The sequence below is a fragment of the Xiphophorus couchianus genome, chromosome 5, assembly GCF_001444195.1.
Source record: "Xiphophorus couchianus chromosome 5, X_couchianus-1.0, whole genome shotgun sequence".
Lineage (NCBI taxonomy): Eukaryota > Metazoa > Chordata > Actinopteri > Cyprinodontiformes > Poeciliidae > Xiphophorus > Xiphophorus couchianus.
Genome location: NC_040232.1, coordinates 27,203,212 through 27,225,068, shown reverse-complemented (window position 1 = coordinate 27,225,068; position 21,857 = coordinate 27,203,212). Strand labels below are relative to the sequence as shown.

At 43.2% G+C, this 21,857-nt stretch overlaps 1 protein-coding gene across 1 annotated transcript in view; it reads left to right on the top strand.

Moving 5' to 3' along the window:
• Positions 1-5,059, top strand: part of znf407 (zinc finger protein 407) — a 196,700-nt gene extending 191,641 nt beyond the window's left edge. The window contains exon 10 of the mRNA XM_028018396.1: positions 3,694-5,059. Coding sequence (XP_027874197.1) covers positions 3,694-4,544 — 851 coding nt within the window. The 3' untranslated portion in view covers positions 4,545-5,059. The remainder of the gene's footprint in view (positions 1-3,693) is intronic.
• The last annotated feature ends 16,798 nt before the right edge of the window (positions 5,060-21,857 follow it).

Genomic DNA, 21,857 nt, shown 5'->3' with positions numbered 1-21,857 from the left:
GCAACCTCACTGCAAGGTCTTTTTTTGGGGGGGGGGGGGGGTGAATTTGGTCATGAGGAAATTAAGAATACCTTTTCACTATGTTGAAGGAGATGGAGATGCACAACAACAAATAATTTTTTTTTTTAAAGTGTCATAAAACCCTTAAAATAAATACAGTTTTTATTGCAGTAGCATATTCCTACATTTTTACCTTCTCAACTGTGTGTAGCAAAATAAACTTGGCTACCCATCCAGTCTTGTTTGTCGCATTCCTGGTTGTTTGAAACCTTTTGACTAATTCTGAATAATAGGGATCAACACATATACGTCTTACTTGAAATGCAATGTTTTCTTTTCCTCCGGTTTTGAACATGGCCTTAGAGAAGTGGTCGAGAAACATTAGAAATGTGGTGATTTAATGTTTAGGAAGTCATGGGTTGTTAAAAATTAGGGGTTTTTTGACACTTGAATATACAGTAAATAAAATGACTGTATGTTCAAGCGTCTAGCGTCTGCTCGTCTCAGCTCTCCTCGGTTCTCCATGAGTAAAGGCTGTGTGCCACCACCACCTTTATCGAAGCATACTTCACCGGGGTTCCAAGCGTGTGGAGTTGGACAAGATGTCAGAAGACTGGCAGTCCCTGATTGACTAAACGGTGGAGCCACACTCTGCTGTTCTTCTCTAGAGTGTTTCGTCTCGGTGGCTTCCGCCTTTTCTGGATCTCTCTTTTGTTTTGAGTCTGACAAAAAAAAAAAAAAAAAGCCACAAACAGCAGACGTAGCTACGGCATAGCTCCCATGGCCTCCATTGTTGGGTTGTGTTTGTGTCAGATCACGTCGGACTCTGGTGACGACGCCATCCTCTGGAGTTGTTACTCAATTGTAATGGAAAACCACCTGAACTGTAGAGAGTTAACTCGAAATGAGTTGAATCACACTGCTAGGTGCTAGCCGAAAGTGGTCATGAGGTGTGTGTGGTTGTCCTCAAGGGACTAGCAAATTGATGAACCCTGCCTCTCGTCCAATGACCACTGGAGATGGGCACCAGCACCCCAGTGACCCTACAAGGACAAGCCAGGACAGACGATGGGTGGATGGATAGCACATAAAGTCCATTTAATGTACAGTGAGGTGAAAAGAGTTCCTGGGCTTTGAAAACTTTTTGAAAGGCACTGTATATTTATGTTTTTGGAACGTCACTCCTTTGTGTCTCTTCTTAAAAGCGGTTCGATTAGCTTTAGGTCAGAATTCATCCTCACCTCTCCAAAACGAGTACAACTTCATCGCTGTCTACTTAAAACAGCCGGGCTTCTGCCTCGTCAGAAGCACTTTACGCAACTGTACTTTAGAGTCAAAAATATCCCCAGTGTGTGTCACGGTGTATGCGCAAGAGAAGAAATAGGAGTTTTTATACCAGAGAGAAAGATGAGCAGTCAGAATGTCTCATCTTTAGCTGACCTATGAAATAAAAATCTGTAGTTTTATGTGATGGGCTAACGCAACAAGAGGTTTTGGTGGATAGTATTTCAGAGAAGTCCAGAAGACTCAGGATTTTGTGAAAATTTCATTTCTTGAAACTGCAGGGCAAACAAACTGTCAGACTGCTGACGAAGAATTAGTGGCGACTGCATGTGTTTGGAGTTGGGAGTTAGAGCTCCCACGTCTGAGTCTAAATTCTCAAGGGAGAAGAGGGCGATGGCTCAGATCCACTTTGTAGCACGAGTCTGACTTTCTAATCACATCGTCAACCTTGTGAGTTGAGGACATTAAATGTCAGGGGACGACGGGAGCATCAGTGATTGATGAGTTTGGTTCTGTATGTACCGTTCTGTTTGTGTGATCCCATAGCTGCCCTCAGGTGCAAACCTTGTATCTCTAAATGTCAACTCCTCCCAAGCAAAAAAAACACACAAAAAAAACAAGTTTTGGTGTATTACAAAGATGTGAGAGTTTTTGGGGGACTTTACAAGGTATCATAAACCTAGAAAGCTCCTCTCCCGGACAGGAATTTGTGCCTATTCTCACCTGTTGTAAAATAAGTAAAGCTTTCAGCAGCTTAGTCGTGAACAGAGGCTCCCACCTTTTTTTTTTCTTTTTTTTTAAATGTCTCAAATCAAATCCCCTTTTTTCCTGCATAGATTAGCCTACAAGTGTCTGAGCCAGGCGCTGTTTAAACAATGGCATTTCTAACACTGTTCCTATCACCTTGGAAACGCCATGGTAACCTGTGATGTGAGAGGGCACAGTGTGGCTCAATTAGCAGCAGCTGTATCTCACCGCCCTCCGGCAGCAGCAGAGTATCTCCATATTCTCTCTGCTTTCAAGCCTCTAAGTGACACAAATATGTGAAGTGTTACATCTTATGCCTTTAATGTCACTTTAGGCTCCCATGATTATTTTCTTCTCTTTCCTCCCATCGTATTTCTTCTCACGTTGATGCATGCATGCAAACACGAAGCAAGTCGAATAGATATTCACTAACCAGAACCAACAATTCAACAACCTCCAGTTTTTGTCCAATTTTTACCTGCTAGTTTCACTTTTAGCTTATTCAGATTTCTCTTTGACATTAGCAAAGAATGAATTGCTCAAACTATTTATGTTATGCGCACAAAGATACCAAAGGAAACTATTGCAGTCCTCATGCATTTTCCAGGCTAACTGCAAAAAAAAAAAAAATCAATGGGTAATGCTCCATGGATGAGCTATTTTGTTGCGTGCTTGATATGTGAAATCAGGTGATCTGATTCCTGTTCTTTTATCTTAACACACACACATTGCACTGTGTGTGTGTGAGGCAGCAGAGTTGTAAAATAGGGTGCCTCTGCGAAAAAGGACAAACGTACATCATCTTTTTAAGTTGTATTTTGCACCTTAATGTAGGAATTAGCACGGTTAGCATGACTAACTCTAAACACCAGGCTCTGTGCTTATTCCAGAGAACAGACATTTGTACTTTTGCTCTGAGACTTCCAAGTCCGGAAAAACATAATCGAAGGACTTGGAAGTTTAACCATAGCAACCTTGTTTTGCTCCATTTATCCTTCCTTTCATCTCCTGATGAACTAAGAAGTTTGGCCCCTTAGTTCTCAAACTAAGGGGCTTCCCGACATTCACACAGCTTCTTTCACGTCTTCGAAGAACATCTTACAGATCCTGAAAATAACTTTTGAGTCAAAGTAATAACTTCCATACTAAAAAGTGTTGTTGTCAGGGTTACATATTAGCTCTTGGATATGGTTCGTTCTCTGGTGCACAAAAGATGAGATTTTTCACTATCCAACGAGCCAATCACAAATCAAAATAGTCCAACTCTGGTCACTAGTCAATAGTTTTTTTTTCCCCTTGATCCATTTCTAGCAGTCTGCCTTCTTGTTTCCAGAGGAAGTCTTGCTCTCTCTCGCTCTCTTGCTGCTTCACTGCCCCTCAGACAGGTCTAGACAGGCTTCCCCTTTAAATAGTTTCTTACATTTCTGTCCTTCCTCTGACTTTACCTTTAAGCGAAACACTGACACTGAAAATAGCTAATGATGAATGCTTTTCTGTAGTAACAACTTCCATAGAAAATAGGGACTGGAAAAAGGATCCGATTTTTTGAGTTTCTGACTCAAACCACACTCAACGCCTTTCCAGCTCTTGCTTCATTTCTGTTCTGGTTTTCTCTGAACGACTCTTCAAAAATGTAACATGAATGCGTTTGTCTTTCACTAGGTATTGTGTCCAAGTCCTTCGAGTGCCGTCTGAAAGGCCAAGGAGCAACATTTGTGGAGGCCGAGTCTGTGGAATCGCCCGAGGACAGGAAAGGCTCGTCGGAGGCATCCGGCCACGAAGAGGCCGTCCAGCAGGTCATCATCATCCAGGGATACGGTGAGGAGGACGTGGCCATCGACCAGGCCCTGGAGGAGTCGGCCGCCGCCACCCTGCAGACGCTGGCCATGGCCGGTCAAGTGGCCGAGGTGCTCCACATCACAGAAGACGGACAAGTGATAGCCTCGGGCAGGGAGGTGGCCTCTGCAGGCGCCCACCTGGCTGGAGGCAGCACCCAGTACGTGGTGGTGGAGTCCGGGGACGCCAGGAAGGACTTGCATGCGGCTGCGGGTCAGAGTCACATCGTTTCCGAGTCGTCCACCGCTCTGGACGCTCTGCTCACCGCCGTCAGCGAAATGGGCCATCAGGAGAAAATGCAAGGAGAGGCAACCGTCGTTCACGAAGTGTTGGCCCCCGAAGCCTCGACGGAGGCCCACGCCGCCGTGGACGTGAAGCAAGAAGAGCAAGAGGAGGTGCAGGTCATCCAGGAGGCTGGCCACGAAAACATGCAGGAGGTGCTGAAGCTCGCCGCCTCCCAGATGATGAAGGAAGGCCTTACCCAGGTCATCGTCAACGACGAGGGAACCCATTACATTGTGACCGAGCTGGAGGACTGCACCCTGCAGGTAGAGGAGGCGGTGTACAGCGGTGCAGCCGCCGGGGACGGCGAGGCACAGCAGGCGGAGCAGCAAGCAGGAGAGGAGATGGTGGTCTACCTGGACGGAGCTTCTCATAACATCGTCCTGGAAGGCTGAGGCGCACAGCAATGACAGTCCCTGTATCAAGTTCTGTTCAAGAGTGTCTTCAATATTGTCTCCCTCTTATAACTCAGTGTGTACATTATATCTATTTTCTCAGATGATTGGAGCTATGCAACAAAGGAGTTTTTTTTGGTGCTACTCCTGTCAATTTACAATGGTGACAGCCGCCAACGACTCATTTTCGTCCATACCACTTAAGCAAACGTTTTAGTATTCTTCCTTATGAAATATGTTTTCAAAGCGCCTAACATGAATTTTGCGTACTAGAGTAACTACATTGTCCTAAGATTTTGGTTCATTGTTAGCATGAGTTTTGTTTTGGGTCTAAAGGATGGAGGCAAATATTTGATTTTTCTTTGTCTCGAGTTCGTTCCTTATCACCGTAAACAAAACAGCGGTGATGATTTTGCATTTTTTTTCCATGTTCTCCATCTCAGTCTCTTTGCTTTTAGAAAAGCTTTGCTTCGCTGTAATTTTTGACAATAAAGACTGTCTAATTTTTTAATCAATGGTTTTTGTTTTTTTGATCTATTACACTTCAGACATCAACATTGATTCTATAGTCAACGCTTGTATATTTTTCAAAAATCTCTCCCGTTATTGACCACAAACTCAAAGGTAGGATAACAAAATTGTGCTTGTAATGTGAAAAAAAAAACAAAGCATGGCTTTCCGATTGTTTTCTTTTTTAAAAGAGAAATCAAATATAAAAACCATGATCTTCTTGACTCTGACACCCCTAAATAAAATCCATACAATTTTTTTCTTTCCCTTTCACTATTATGCTCTACTTTGTGTTGGTCTATAACATAAAACACAGTACTGTACCAGCAACATATGCACACACACACACACACACCTCGACTGATGGTTCCCAACATGTCTTCCGATCACCAGCAGTCATTACCTTCACCATTATCATTATCGCCCTCATGAACACCATCATCCACATCGTCGTGCTCTCACCCCACCACCATTCTCTTCTAGGTGTTCAACTCACTCTTCTCGTCTTTCTCTCTTTCTTTTTCCTTTTTTTTCCCACCCACAGCATTTAGCACTGGAGGGAGAGTCGATACTCATTTAGGCTCCAACTTTCTAATGGTTAGAGTGGGAGAGAAAGACAACGGCCAGTTGCTACAGGTTGAGGGGAGGAGGGAGGCGAGAGTGAGCACGGATACACAAAAAGGGCATCAAAAGGTCATCCATTTAACACCCATATACACACAGGAAAGTGGCAGAGGGAAGTGGGCAGGAGAAACGGGTCTTGCAGCGGAAAGGCCAGAGAGGTGGGAAAGAGAAGCAAAATCCAGAATCTCGCGGAGAGAGGAACCTGTCATTTCAGGTGACACCTGCACAGCCTCAGGTTGGACCCAGTTTTTCTTCTCTTCCGTCCAGCTAAAATTGACACATTCGACATGTGAGCATCAAGAAGAGCAACAGCCACTATTCAGCGCACAACTATGTTGTATGATGACGCACAGTCAAGCTTGCACTGGTTAGTCCGGGCTCGACTCTGGACGAGCCAGAAAAGAAAAGTATTTCACAGCGTCAGAAATTCAAAACTGACCCCAAAGCAGCGAGAGAGTTTGTAGCCAACACATAAAGCACAAAAATACAAAGACATAATAGACACCACACAGTAAACCAGTAAACATTACATTTTGTCAAGAGCCATTATTTATTATAGTTCGAAAGCAACTCTTAACAGGTGGGGTTTTAGCCTTGATTTAAAGGAACTCAGTGTTTCGGCTGTTTTGCAGTTTTCTGGAAGTTTGTCCCAGATTTCTGGTGCACAGAAGCTCAATGCTGCTTCTTCATGTTTGGTTCTGGTTCTGGTTCTGGTGCTGCATGTTTTCATTGCAATGAGAACAAATGTGAGGATATGTTGGCAAAGCATAGAAGGTACATGGTCTTATATTGATTATAAAGTATATGAGTTGTTTTTCCCATAACAAGCATTAATGTTTCTCCTACTGGACCCACAATAGGAATGTGTGTCTGGGCCTGTGCTTGTACATAATTCTGCATATCTTGTCAGAGGGATTATGTACTGTACCGTGTTCACTTCCCCTGCCTGCCCCCCCCACACACACACCCAGTGTTTCTCTGTAATCAGGGCTGGATGGGCTCATTATTAACTGCGGCAGGCCACTCGTGTGACATGGAAGAGGGAGAAATTAGCAGCTGTCATCCAGTGATGAGTTCATTTCCTGACAGGCCTCTGCTCTGAAGAATCCTGCTGCAGACGACCAGACAGCTGATGGAAACCTGCCGCCGGAGCTTAATTGGAGAGCCGGAAAAGGCCAGGAGGAAGGTAGGGGAGGAGGCAGTGTGTGTGTGTGTGTGTGTGTTGGGGTGGAGGGTGTAGGATGCAGAGTTGAGAAAAAAAAAAGAAGTGAGGTGAGGAAGAAAGCAAAGCGTGAAATGTAATGTTTAGGGTGCATATCCTGTCAAAAGGGAAGCAGAATGTTGATATTCTTCAGTATTTCTCTTTTCGATTTATATTTACTGTAAAGGAGGTTGAGGAATATCTGGAGAGCTTTCAGCTGCCTCGCTAAGTTCAGTGGCGCCTTAGAAAAAGACAAACATTAGTCGAGTCTTTCTCATTCTTAGCTTATTAAGTTGTTAAGCTGCTGTGGAACGTCCGAAGAGCCACTTGTGGCCGGCCTCTGAGATAAACCAACACTGGTTGTGGAATATTTGTTTAGTGGAAAGAAAAAACTTTTACATTTTTAGATTTTAAACAGGAATGTCTAAAAATGTTTTCTTAAGCCATTGCCAAAACATTTGCCTTACAGGTCCCTGCATCTCCCAACAACTCTGAGCAGTTTCCCTGTGCCTGCTGAAAGGAAGCGTCCCCACATCATGATGCTCCCACCACCAGCTGCTTATTAAAGTATGGTTTTTACTTCAAGGCAAAAAGTTACAATTTGTTGTCTTCTTGCACATGTTTGCTGTCTACTACAGACAAAATAACTTTTTTTTTTTAAATGTTGTTTCCCTTGCCACTCTTCCTTAAAGCTGCAGTATTCAACTTTTGGAGAAAACATATTTTTTTTAATATATTTATTAAAACTGTCACTATTTCATGACAGCATAGTATGAGACGGATAATCTGTGAACAAAACGGAGCTCCTCTGCCTTCTCTCTCTGCTCCTACTGCCATCGGCAGAAGAACACCACGCCATCAAAAACAACCATGGGGCGTGCTGTGGTGGCGCAGGGCGTTAGCACGCCCCACGTTTGGAGGCCTTAGTCCTCGACGCGGACGTCGCGGGAGTTCAACTCCCGGTCCCGACGACCTTTGCCGCATGTCTTCCCCCCTCTCCTCACCCTCCTTCCTGTCTGCCTACTGTCAAAAAAATACGAGCCACTAGCGCCGCAAAAACTCTTCGGAGAACAAAATGGAAAAAAACCCAAAAAAAAAACAATCAGAGCCAGGGGGAGGGTCTTAGTGCTGTCAATTACACTTATGTACACCTGCTCGCACTCTTCCCCTTGTTTTCTGCAACGCTTCAGCTCATTCCCAACAGCAGAAAGTGCCATAAATGCTAAGGCTAGTTAGCTTAACCGACGATGACGACGACGAATAAACAAGTTTCCTGAAGCGGTAAATAGTTTCTCTCCTTTGAGCAGCGTGTACACAAGCATGTTTGGCAGCGCTAATACCCTCCTGCTGCTGGCTCCGATTGGTTGCTTCTGCTTTGCAGCGATGCATTTCTACACAAATGCAGAGATCTTTTTTTTTTTTTTTTTTTTCTTTTTACAGATTAGCTGCCTCATCATACTGTCACGACATGGTGGCAGTTTTAACATATATGTAAAAAAAAAAAACACGCTTAGTAGACTCCACATATCCACTTCACATTTCTGCACTACTTTCTAGTTTCATATTTACATTTGTGGTTTTAAGGTCATAATCTAAATGAGAAAAAAATCTGTTCTGTTTGGACCACGTGCTAATTAAGTCAATGAGACCGGATACATATTTATGCCTCACTTTACTTGTAAGATATTCTTATCCTGTTGCCTCCGCTTCACCGTTGATCACACAAGATTTCTAAAATACATAGAAGTTTGTTGCTGTCAACAGGGGGGTAAGACTATTATTTGCAGGGAACCTAACAAAAGAAAAACCCAACTTGCACTCCGTCCTGAGGGGAACTATCGTCCTTCTTATGAGAACATCAGACGGCGACAGAAGTGCCCGTAAAGGTCTCTCTCTCTCTCTCTTTCTCTCTCTCTCTCCGTTTTCATGAGCGTGATAAATATGGCAATTCTGTTTAGTCGCCATCTCTGGAAAACATATCTGCCCGAGGATCATTTTCCTAATGTCCCCACTATTAGTTCTGGCTACCCCGTGGCAGTATTAACATGCTCTGTTTGTGTGGGGGCGTGTGTGTGTGTGTGTGTGTGTGTGTGTGTGTGTGTGTGTGTGTGTGTGTGTGTGTGTGTGTGTGTGTGTGTGTGTCTCTGCGAGAGACAGACGGAGTCCTCGGGGTTTCAGGTACAATTCTATTAAACCCGACTTGTTTGTTTATTTCCTGTCCGTCTCCAGCTCTTCCTGCGCTGCTCGGCTCTCGCTCGCTGCGTGTTAACAGTGGGCCTGCCGCTGCGTCGTGGCGTTTCAGAACCCCAGCGTTTGTTTTTTGTGTCTTTTTTTGATTTTGTGGCTATAAACCGATAGCTGTTAAAGAGAGGCTGCGGTGGAGCGCCGGGGAAGCCACGGTTCAGTGATGGTTCGCCTCCTCCATGGGAGTTGTTATGGTAAAACAAATATGGGGGATATTTGAGGGGTGGGCCCTGCTTGAATCTTCTCCCCTTCTCTTACTTTTTGTGCGCTGTGCGCCTCTGCATTTGTGTCTTTGATCATGTTAATCCCTGCCTAGTCACCCTGCCTCACACACACACACACGCACCCCCGCCCGCACCAACGCACACACACACACACACCTCCATGCTTGACAGAAAATTGACAACCCACTCCATCCGAGACTCCGCCTCCGGAACGGCGAGCGTTCCTTGTTCCCGCGGTGAGCCGCCTCAATAAAGGAGTAAAATAAAGAAAGCACTTGGGAGGCAGGCGTTCCCATTGACAGTCTGCAGCACTTCATTAAAGAGGCGCAGTGATTGAAAAGGGATCTGATTAGCCGCTTATGGGGAAACAGCAATGTTTCAGCCTTGAACCGCAAACTACAGCAAGTGCTCTTTAATTAGCCACACAACACTGAGAAATAACACTTCAAATCGTAAAAAAATACAAATTTAAAAAATGTGAAGGACAGAGAAAGAAAAAAAATTACTCTCCAGAGAGCGGATCGGTGGGAGGCCGAATCCCCGCTACGCCTTTCCAAAAGCATCACTGCTGCAGGACCAGGGGTGCCACATAAGACATGCAGGCTCCAATTTCACTTCCCAATTCAACGCTGCAAGAAAGTATTCACCTCCTGAACCTAATAACTGGTTGATCCACCCCTGGCAGCAGCAGCCACCATTTGATGCTTGTGGTAACGATGGGAAAGGGGGATTTTTGGCCAACTCTTCTTTGCAAAACTATTTTAATTCAGCCATATTGGAGGTTTTTCAAGCGTGAGCGGATGTTGCAAGGTCAAGCATCTCGACAGCATCTGGATTGGATCGGAGTTTAAAATGTGATTAAGTCCTGGTGAAATTGGACTTGAAAAAGAAAAGCATTCATTTCATGACTGGCAAGTCATCCAGGTCCTGAAGCAGCAAAGCAACTCCAAACCATCACAAAACCACCACTCTGCTTGTAGATGCGATGTTCTTCATTTAGCACGCTGCCCTAGTTTAATGCCAAAAGTACACACCTTCCAGAAAGATCAAGATTCCTAAAGGTCTTGGGATCATCAGGAGGATTTTTGAGAAATAAAAGATGGGGTCTGGGGATTTCTTGAGATCGGGGTGTAATCTAACACTTTTTGAGCTCTTTTATACCGATTCATGTCGTCAGACAGGCTCTGTTTATAAAGGTCAAGCAGCTGTCAGGCCTGAATTTGGCCAGGAACAGTGAATCAAAAATGTGTTTGATCGGTTATTCTATGATTAATGGTTGCATAGATGTTACCTCATAAATAAACCAATATTTAATTCTTCTAGTTTTCCTCTAACTTGTATTTACTCTGGTTATTTTTGGCTTCTATTAAAATCTGTGTCATGATATGAAACATTTGAATGCAACAAAAATTCAAAACCAAGAAATACATGTATGTAAGTGGGTAAATGCTTTTTTTCATGTCACTCGCTTTAGTTTAAGAAAAAAAAACAATGGCAAAAGCGGAAACATGTCAACTCGATCAGGTTCATTTGAGATCTGCACATGGTTTGATTCACGTGCGAATTCCACATCCTGAGCGGCGCCAACACATTACTCTGTTTAGATAGCAGATCTTCACTGTCAGTCTGTGATAACACCTTTCCACAGAGCTGATGCAGCCATCTGCTTCGTATCAACACAGCCGCAAAGGGGTTAATTCTGTTGGTTTAGTCGCTTTAGCAAAACAAACACCGTGACTGACGAGGAGAGGAGACCCATGATGTGATTTTTCTTGATTCCAGAAATATGTCAGGATAAAGCAAAAATCGAACTTGGCAACAACAACAACAACAAAAAAAGAAGCGTTTTCAGTTCAGCTGTGAATATTTCAAAGAATCAGAAAACAGATTGAGCCTGTAGCTGCACTCTAAATACCAGTGAATAATGCACCTAATGATCTCGGAGAGGTCAGAGGTCGTTGATATAAGTTTCCGTTAACTTCTCATCTTTGTTGCACTTTGTAGCAGTTGTGTAAGAAAGTACTACAGGTCATAAAAATAAGGTTGTCAGCTCCTGATAGCATAGAATAACCTTCCAGTTTATTGTCATTGGTATTGATATGATATGAGCAGCATGTACACCAGGATGATAGGCAGCGCTAAGACCTTCCTCCTGCGGTCTGGCTGGTTGTTTCTGGCCGGGAGCGAATCATTTCTGCAGATGACAATAGGCCCACTGAATCTTGTCACAAGATAATGTTGATTTTATGTAAAAAAACAAAGAACATTTTTGTTTCTAAAAGTTGCTTTCTGCAGATTTGACATGATTGATGTCTGGAGGACTCACAATCCCAAAAGGTAAGAATACTGATTTTGATGTATATGTTTTGTGGACTTGTGAAAGCAACAAGTACTATTTCTCAAGCTATCAGTACTATTTCTTGCCAAATCAGTGAAATATTACACTATTTTAATTGGAGACCATAACCCAGTTTCTATAGGTATGGACTTTGGGTGGGAAAACCCCTCATTATAATTATATTTATTGTACAAATAAAGTAGTTCTGACAAAACGTTTTTTTTATTCCAATGAGTTTTTTTGTCTGTTATTCCACATCACTCATAATACTAACAAAAAATGAGATTAAGTTTGAATTTTAGCCTTTTAAACTAAATACCATCTCTCTTTTTTTTTGAGAACATATTGTTCCTCAAAAACAGAAATGACTCAGATCTTTCCCTAAGTTCATCCCAAACTCGTAGTTTTCCTCCAACTCTCCTGTAGCGGTGTCTTTCAAAACAGGACGTAATTGCAGTGAACTTTCTTTCCAGGCTCCCTGACCGTCAGCTTCTGACCATCTTGCATGGTGAATTCAGCCCCACATTTGTGGAGTCTAGCCCTGGGAGTCCCCTGGTGGCCCCTGTTTTTGCAGTAACAAGCATGGGGGGCCCCTGTGGTAAGTGCACTCAGGGGACGCAGGCTCTGATCTGGCCGTCCCAGGGGCCCTGTTAATTTCTGCTCTGCTCAGAGAGCCTCGCCACCCTCTGCTGCTCTCTTTTCCTCTTCCTTTTTTATACTGTAACTCTTTTTCTCTTCTTCATCCTCCTGTCTCTCTCACTCTCTCTCTCTCTTTTTCCATATGTAGAAGGTGTGCTGTCAACAGGGAACCTGGTTAGTCTCATTAAAGAGCTGGTGGAGGCTGTGATGGTGACAGAGACGTGGGGATCAGTGGCAGGGCGGTGTCATGGTTGGAGAAACAGTCCATTAACCAAACTCCTGATATTCGGTTGAAATATCATCTGGAATTAGCTCGGAGTCTTGGGGAATTTCCGCCATATTAGCTCGGCACAGTACGAGGCCAAGGTGAAATCCTGAAGGGTGTAGGCTGGAAGTGGAAGGGCGTCCAGCACCTCTGGCTTTCTGCAGGAATATGTTTGGGTATGCTCATATTGTGCATCCAAACATATGACTATGACATATCATTATGAATATAAAGCTAATGAGTTTCAAAACAAGAAGGGAAGTTTCTTTAACCCACACAGGATTCAATTTGAGAAACAGAGGAAGCACTGGGTTACTGAAGTGATTTCCACGTGCTCACTTCATGTGTGCCTCCATCACATATTAGTTGAGGCAATTCCTGCACTTACCTTTTCTTGTCACATGCGGTGGGAAGTTGTAGGGGGAACAAAAATCGATGGGGAAACGAAAACTCACGTTACACCACAAATGTCCCGGCACACACTGCAAGTCCTGGCACATTGACACATAAAATTTAAAAGTGCTGGCTCACTTAAAGACACCGTTTCAGCCATTAGCGAATTCAGACTTGACTCTGATTTGGGTCAAAAGACTTTAGACTTGACTTGGACTTGCCTCTCCAAGACTTGAAGCTTGTTTTACACAATGAAAGTAGTCTAGATAATGAGCTAATTGACTCAAAGCTAATTAGCTATATTGTAGTCTACATCCCAACCTCCAAATGCCTCATCTACATATAATACTTCTACATAGTCAGCATTGATCCTGGAAATGGCTGGCTTGTGGCCACAGATGGACACAATGGTAATAGCTGTGGGTAAACTAGTTAGAAGTGACTAATTTATCCTATGTTCTGTGTCTTAGTCAACCGGCAATCAGGAGGCTGAAGTTGCTTTTATTTCCTAAAGGAAAGGACACTCATCCCGAAACTTTTGATTCCATCAACAAGAATCACTCAAATTGTTCATGAGAAGGCTTTTTTTAAAACTCCGTAAACCTTTGTGTTTGGTATCTCTGCAAGAATTTGCACCGCAACTTCTCCTTTTCTCCACTCCCCTCCTCCTGCCAGTGCCGTCCCTGGACCAGGCCAAGACGGGGCTTGAGCACAGCGAACCCGGGGAGGGTCAAGGGTAGGCGAGGGTGGAGGAGGACGGGGAATGCGCTCATATCATGCCGGGCGACTCCACGGGAGTGATAAGAGCAAATAAGCTGTCAGCGTGGGCGTCAGATGGGCCTTATTGTTCATATTTAGATGGAGGAACAATGGCGGGGTGTCAGGCGCCTATAGTTCATAATCTGCTGATGCTGACCAAGTGTCAGTGTGATCCATGAGCACAGAGGCTCCTGAATCCTTAAGCAATCCCCCGTAGGAATGTCATGGGGGAGAGTACAAATGGGACAGCATCTGCTGGACTATAGATAGATAGGTATAGCAGTAAGATAGAGAGAGTAGGGAGCGTAAGGAGGGCAAGGAAAAGAGCGAGTGCGGACGATAGAAGAGAGGAATGATGCGAAACAAAACACGTTGTGCCAAATCATCAATAGAGCTACATTTTTCCCCAGAAAAAAAAAGAAGGGAAACCTGCTAATTGTGAACGACTATGGAGAACAGCACCTGCAAGGAGAGAGAGAGGCAGGGTAGATGGATGGATACTGGACTTAAAAGGGTGGGGGTGAAAGGGGGAACGGATGAAACAGTGCACTGATTGTGCACAGGCCTTTAGCTGTGTGAGCTCCCTCCTGCAGGTGAGACAAGGAGGAGAATGGGTGTCAGATTAGAAGGAGGCCCTGAGAGCTACTTGCCCCCACAATGAAAGCTTGATTCCGGGCAGAGAGATGCCCCCGAGACGCCGGCAGCGCCCCAGAGCCGTCAGAGCCTATCAGCCACTCTTCTAGAACTGGCTTGATGGAAATGCAGCCGACTCTGTCCTCACACCACCTCCGCTGTGACAGATGACAATTAAACGGGATTCTTTGATGGAGTTTTTGAGCGGATCGTATCATTCTGGATGGTGTGTATGTGTGTGTGTGTGTGTGTGTGTGTGTGTGTGTGTGTGTGTGTGTGTGTGTGAGCCCGCGCGGTGACAGAGCTTTGAAGAATTGTAAAGGGGCACGCAAAGCTGCACACACACATGCAAACTCTCTAGTCGCACATTGCTCCGGAGCTCTTAAATGTGTCACAATGAGAATGCCCCCCCTTAGGCATTCTTCATTTACTGTCACAACCATTAGACATGGAAGCAGAGAAAAATAAGAGATGGTATCAGTAACGCATGAGCTACAGTAATTAGCCTCCCGATGCAAGTGTGTGTACGCGTTTGTGTGACAGAGGCTGTGTTAATACTCACACACACACACACGCCCACACGCACGTGTACGCACACACGCATACCAGGATATTCTACATCTGCTGAGGGCTCTCATCAACAAGAGCGGTGTAAACTGGAATTACCGTTTTTAAGGCCTGAGATTTTCTAAATTATATATTATCTCCAAAGACTCACAGTCATACTATAAGCTATGTTAATGCTTCAATTAGTTTATGAGCTGACATGAGACTTAATGGGAGCCTTATCACGCCATGACTATTCCATCCAAGGCTTCAGATCTTCTTTTTTTTTCTCCTCCTGACTTATTCTTCTTGCTTCCACCTTAGCATCTTCCCACATCTGTCCGTATATAGTGTCTAACTGTGTAGTTTTTGTTTTTTCCAGCAGTATGTCGTTCCCCTAACCTAGCTTTAACATGTCAAGAAGCTATGGGATCTGTTAATACTTCCTGTCATTAGGGGCTCGTTATCATGGCAGCCACAAGCAACTTCATTATCTTTACAGATCTGTTGTGGTAATGAATAAAAATGGTATACTGATTACCAGATTGCATGAAGGCTCCATTTTGTGACAGACTGCTAAAGTTTGTATGGAGTTGCATCTGAATTGCTGCGTAGCACCTACAGGGAGGCAAAGAGTTGGGCTAAAGTATTTGGTTATGCTGATGACATTCTTCTTTCCTGATAAAACTTCAGTAGATCATTTCACGACCAAGGATAATGATTTTATGTTTTTTTATTTGATTGGGTTTTTATTAGGTGCTGTTTGTTCTCTCCAGTATTACAGGATTCTTATCACAAACAGATCTGTAAAAAAAAAACCTCTAGAGATGGAAACATTAAGTCTAGATTCCCTGAAAAAGTAGGAAAGAACATTTTTTAGTTTATGTCTGATAAGAGTCTACAAAGCAAATCATTAACCAGTTGTGACGTTCTTACAATGCTAACAAATCGCTGGCATGCCTTGTCTGTCACTCTGTCATTGTTATTTTCTATTTTTTTAACTTTCTGCTCTCCTACGCCTGGAGCGACTTCCTCCGACGACAACTGAGCATAATAACACAAGAATCTTCATCACATTAAGACACAATGAGTTTCATTGATAGACTTTTTTCTAACTTGTCAAGACGGTGCACCGAGCTGTCTTCATGAGTCTGTCAACACAAAAGGACAATAGAAGAACTGCTTCCTTTCTGGTTTCAAAATAAGTTTCAAACGTCTAGACTTATTCCACCATAAGAGGGCGTGTGGATAGAACTTCATGAGACACAGCAGGAAACACTTTGGGATTTTGTTGTCTGCAGTTCTGAGGAGATTGAGGAGACTCGATCTAAACTACAAGATAAACCGAATTTCATTTTTTTTAAAAGGACGTTCTTCATTCTCTCATACGTTTTCTGTTTCTGCTAGTCGTTTTCAGAACAATGAAGAGCTAGCATCTTTTCCTGCATTGAAACAGGAAGTGGGTGGGTCACACCTTGGACAGATTTCTAGACCATCACAATAAGTTCCCAGTCAGTGCACCCGTTCATTCCCTCATTTCATACCCAACTCCTGTCATTTCATCCAATTATCTCCTGATCAAAGAGTTGCTTCTGCGGTCAGAATACAATCAGACATCCAAACCCAGTCATTTGTGCAGCTTCAAAGCTTTGCTTCTTGTAAACTCAAGATTAAGATGATAAGTTTGTTCAATCAGGTCAGTTAAGGATTAATCGCAGTTGCTGCATTCTCGTAAAGCAAAAGACATACAATCACTTCTGTCACTGTAGAGATACACAGATTTGAAATGGGTTTTTGTGACACATCTTGAAGGAGTTCTTAGGTTGCAATATGGTGGTTTTACGGCAGTGGCACAATACTCTCCTGATTCTTTATGGTCTCAAACAAAAGTAAAAATAGTCGTTGAATCTCTTTTACAAGCTGGGCTACAATCTGTAGTACAGACTGGGTAAAAGAGAGTCTGCAACGGCAAATATGACAATTTTTGCCATGATGAAAGCTGATCTGGTGGATTTCTACTTTGTCCTAGCTTTGCAAAACAAACAATGAAATGAGAACAATAATAGAGGGTTTGTTGAAAATATGGAGTCATATCAGGTTGTACATAAAACAGACGATGCATGGAAAAAGACCGAGACCAAAAAATAAATAAATGAATAAATATAAAAAACATTTCAATCTAAATTCCAGCCAGTGTTATTTTACTGACTGTTTCAAAACATCCCTGATTGCTCTTTTGTAATAATATTTACACGTTCAGTCATATGCGTGTGTGTCACGTGTTCGTTCTGATGTCGATTGGACTGCTGCGTAACATCAATGAACATAAATACAGTATGCAGAGAAGCACGGGGGGAGCGATCCAGTTCCTGGTCCCTGGATGTTGTTACCGAGCTCACCTCGGGGTCTTCCGCCGCTGCCGTTACTCCGTGTTCGCCTTAGTCTGTGATCTGCTCGGCATCAGACGTCACAGAGCGACGTCCAACACAAACACACAGCCGCCAGGGTGCAGCTCAGCACGGAGCAACACAGAGGCCCTGAACGCTACACCAAATGCCGCTGACATCAATGATAGCTCAGCCGGCCCTTTGAGTGCACTCCCCAAGGCAGGGGTCGCACACTCGGCAATCAGCGAACAGATCCCGTCGCTGCCGGAACACGCAGACGCGCGGAGGAATGAACTGGCACCCATGTATTTAGTTGAAACGCGGCGGCTAAAAGCACAAAAGGACATGTAGGAGTCGAGAGACAGAACTCGGTTACTTGGAAAAGTTTTCACGGCGTTTGAACCTCGCCGTCCCCTCGTTTCGGATTTTTAATCCTGGAAGAAAACCTGTTAGAGGCAGCAGGAGACCTGAGACTGGAGTGGAGGCTTGCCAGTCGGAGCGGCAGGGAAATGGTTCAGATCAAAGCATGTTTATGTGGTAGAATGGCGTAGTCAAAGTACGGACTTGAATCTAGCTGAGAATCTGTGGCAAGGCTTGAAAAAGTAATGTTCGCAGTCAGATTGCTTTTCCAATCAATCTGACTGAGCTTGAGCTAATTTGCAGAAAAGATTGGGTAAAAAAATGTGTGATGTCAAATGCATACATTAAAAGAGAAGTGCATCAAAAGAGATGAATACATTTTGAAAATTAATGTATGTATAAAACATTGACAACCTTTGTCTTTTTCTTCCATATTTACAGTTCCACCCTGCTTCACGTTTGATAATATAATGTAGTCGCAGGAAATACAACTGAGCAGTGGACAGGATGTTACAAACTGAAAACTTTCAATGCGTATGAACAATTTTGCAAGGACCTACAAGACAAAGTCAAATTAAGATTTATAAACGCTAATTTAGATTCAGTTCCAGTTCTGTGGAGGTACTACTTGTGAATTTGTGTTGGAGTGACAAAAGCGATGCTCAACATTTACATTGATGTGTGCAAAATTTAGAACTGCAAGCCAAAAATAGGACATGTTTTCTGTTGTCTTTTTATTCACCCAGTATTTTAGAATAAAATATTTAAAATCAATTTCTCATTACTAGAAAACCGAGTCACTTTGTACATACTTTCCTATATATAAAAAAAAAACCTCAACATGACTCCTCTGTTCTCAGACTTCTCTAAACTCTTGTGATGTGCTCTCTTTATCGGGAGTGATTGCGTACTGACAAGTGCAACGCCGATGCACTGCTGACACCAGCATGGTCACGTCTAAAATGTGTCACATTTCTCATGGACGGCTGAATGGAATAAAAACACAAACTCTGGGTGCACAAAAGTGGTCGTTGTGTTCTCAGGACTCAACACTGGGCCTTTAATTGAATGAAAGCAGGAGGCTGTGGGTGATCTCTGACATACATTCCTTCTTTTGCCCCACAGGTTGAAAGCAAGCCAACGAACACCTCCACATATCACGCATTTCACTGAATTCTGTGTCGCAGGCGTTGGACTTATTCAGAAGAAACATCGCTCTTGAATGCTCGTGTCTCGACAGCACACATTAGAAAACACACTTTTGCAGCACGAAAGCGTCATCTATTTTAAAGTCATGGAGGCAACAGAAGTCAGAATCAGACTAAATATCATGTAATGATCCTTTATGGGTAACGTTTGTTTCTGAAAATACCAATCACACGGGTTGGTCCAAGCTTCTTCAGTGGCTTCAGGCGGTTTCAGCTGCTCCTGCCTGCGTATGTAAATATAGATGGTCCTGATGAAGTTGAGATGTGTGGGGGCCAGGCCATCTGCTGCAGGACTCTGTGTTCTTCTTGATGCTGAAGATAGCTCTGTATGACTGTCGCAGCCTGCTGTCATGCACCCGGATCGATTTAGCTCCAATCACACGTCTCCCTGATGGTGCTGTGGCTGCCTGCATGTCCTAACAGCTTACAAAGCACCACTTAGCGGGAGGCAGAAAGTTTACGATCTTTTAACGCCATTCAACTCACACAGTTGGCAGTGATCCAGTGGTTTGGTTAAATTAAGTTGATTTTTTTTTAACAAAAAGAAAATGGCCCAATAGTAGTAAAAGTATACCTGGCCTAATTAATCCAATCCAGTCTCAATAAACAAGTTTTGAGATTAAAATTAGTTATACACCGTTTGTTGAATTTACTCCAATTCAAGTCAGATAAACTCACCCCAAATGTATATCAGGCCACTGCTATTATCTCAGTTAGATTAAATTAGTTTTTAGATACAGGTTGCATTCACATCAGCCCAGTTTAGTCCAGATTGATTAAACTACAGCTTAAAGGCCCAGTTCGTTTGGGGAGGTGTGAATGCATAATTGAACTCAGACCAAAATAAAGTTCACTATGGTCCACCTAAAAACCTAGGTCTTGGTTCAGTTGAAGTGAACTCTGGCCCACTTCCAATACTTATGTGAATGCAAGTGGATCAGAGAACCGGACTATGCTGCAGCGCATTCTGGGTAAACACAACCAAAACAAACACACGAGTGTAACGCTAGCGAGAGAAATTGGTTGTCGTCTTTTACCAAAGACAAAATTCTGCAGTTTAATTTGTAAAACATTTGAAAACCATTTTTCTTCTACAGGTCAATAGTTTAATGCTATTAGGAATACAAGAACCCAGGTTGTGCACGCTGACACTGAAACCGCTTCTTTATAGGACCCATGCCTGCTTTGTGCCTTCAAAAGCTGTGCTCGCACTCGGTCCCTCAGCTGCTTAACGGCAATACGCCTGAAATGTTACCCAAGTCAGTAGAAGAGCCTCTTGCCTCAGCTAGGTGTGGCAACGATCTGCGACGGTGGCCTCAGTCATCACTTCAGGCAAAAGAGGACGGTGGGAGTGAGGGCCCTGGAGAGCTCCTGGTGGAAAAACAGTGAGCAGAGCACTTACAGCAGAGCTACAGAGAAACTACAGAGCATCCTCTGCATTGGAGGTGGCTGTCAGGGAGTTCGCTAACCGCCTCAGGGTCAACTTCAATATTCTGACTGCCGGTCAGCTCCAACCGTCCATCACGGTGCCATTACTTTTTTAACTCTGGTAGGGAAAACACAATGGACTGAGCATTCCTGCTGGCATGTGGAGATCAGGCAATATTTGCATCAGACTATAAATCCTTCAATCGATCACAATATTTATTTCTGAAAAAAACAAAAAACAAGTACATGTGGCGGTTTGCTGACAGTCAGACAACAAAGATGTAGAAACTTCCTCTACATTGTGAAGAGTTACACAGTGCTTTGCAAAAGTATTGTGTAAAAAAAGTAATACCCCTTTTTAACATATATTACAAATACTATGTGTATTTAGTGAGACTTTATGTGATACACCAAACGAAAGTAGAGCATAACTTTGCTGTGGTTGGAAAATATATGTTTTAAACAAATCTGAAAAGTGAGGGGCGCACCTGTATTTAGGTTCCCCTACTCTGATATGCTTCCTTTACTTTGAGCAAATACCCTCTGAAATCACCTGCTTTGTACAAAGTCCACCTGAGTGTAACTCAATTTAAGTATAAATAATACATAATTTGTTAATATTACTCAAAAAGTATTATTATTATTCCTCACAGCAAACAGGTCAAGGATAAAACGGTGGAGAAATTTGAACGACTAATGGAGCGCTGTTCAATCCACCGTCAGAAAGTGGAATGAGTACGAAACAACTGCAAAACGTCCGAGACCTAAACTTACAAGAAGGGACAAGACATGTTTTGGAGGCAATGCAGAGATTCAAAACACAGGTGAAAAAAAAAATCGATGCCCTAACTTTATCTCCTAAGTAGCAAGAAACATGGAACACCCTAAAAAGGACAGTAATCTACTACAGGACAACAATCAGACAATAGAATGAACAGCAACACACTCACTCCAAGGGGCAATTTAGCGACACAATGTGTTGGACTTTGGAAAGAAAGTGAAGTACGCAGGGAGAACTCACGTATTCAAGGAGAGAACTTTCAAACTCCACGCAGGAAGACCCCCGGTTGAGAATCCAGGACCTTCCTGTTCCAAGGCATCAATGGCATCAGCTGAGCCACCGTGCAGCCTGGAGTTGTAATCCGAGAGGAGAAAACAGTAAACATCTTGGCCTACATGGTATCTGTGGCAGAAGCAGTGTACATTACCATCAACACGCCCTGGTGGGGATGTTTTTCGAAGCAGAAGCTAGGATATTTTTCAGAGTTGAAAGGAAAATTGTTGAATCTAAGTACAAGGCAATACTTGGAAGAACATTCAAGACTTGGGTGGAGGTTGTGAATACTTTTCAAAGGTAGTCTACTGTTTGTCCACATCATTACTCTCTATATCTACCATATACCTTTTCTTTCATTGACTATCATGTATGTCTGTTGGTCATAGTAGTTTCTTTATTACTTGAGAAAAAATAATTGACTGAAAACCTGCTGATCTCTCATTTGAAGCATCCACAGTCAGTTAAAATATGTAGAAGATTATTGTTTGAAAGTCAGT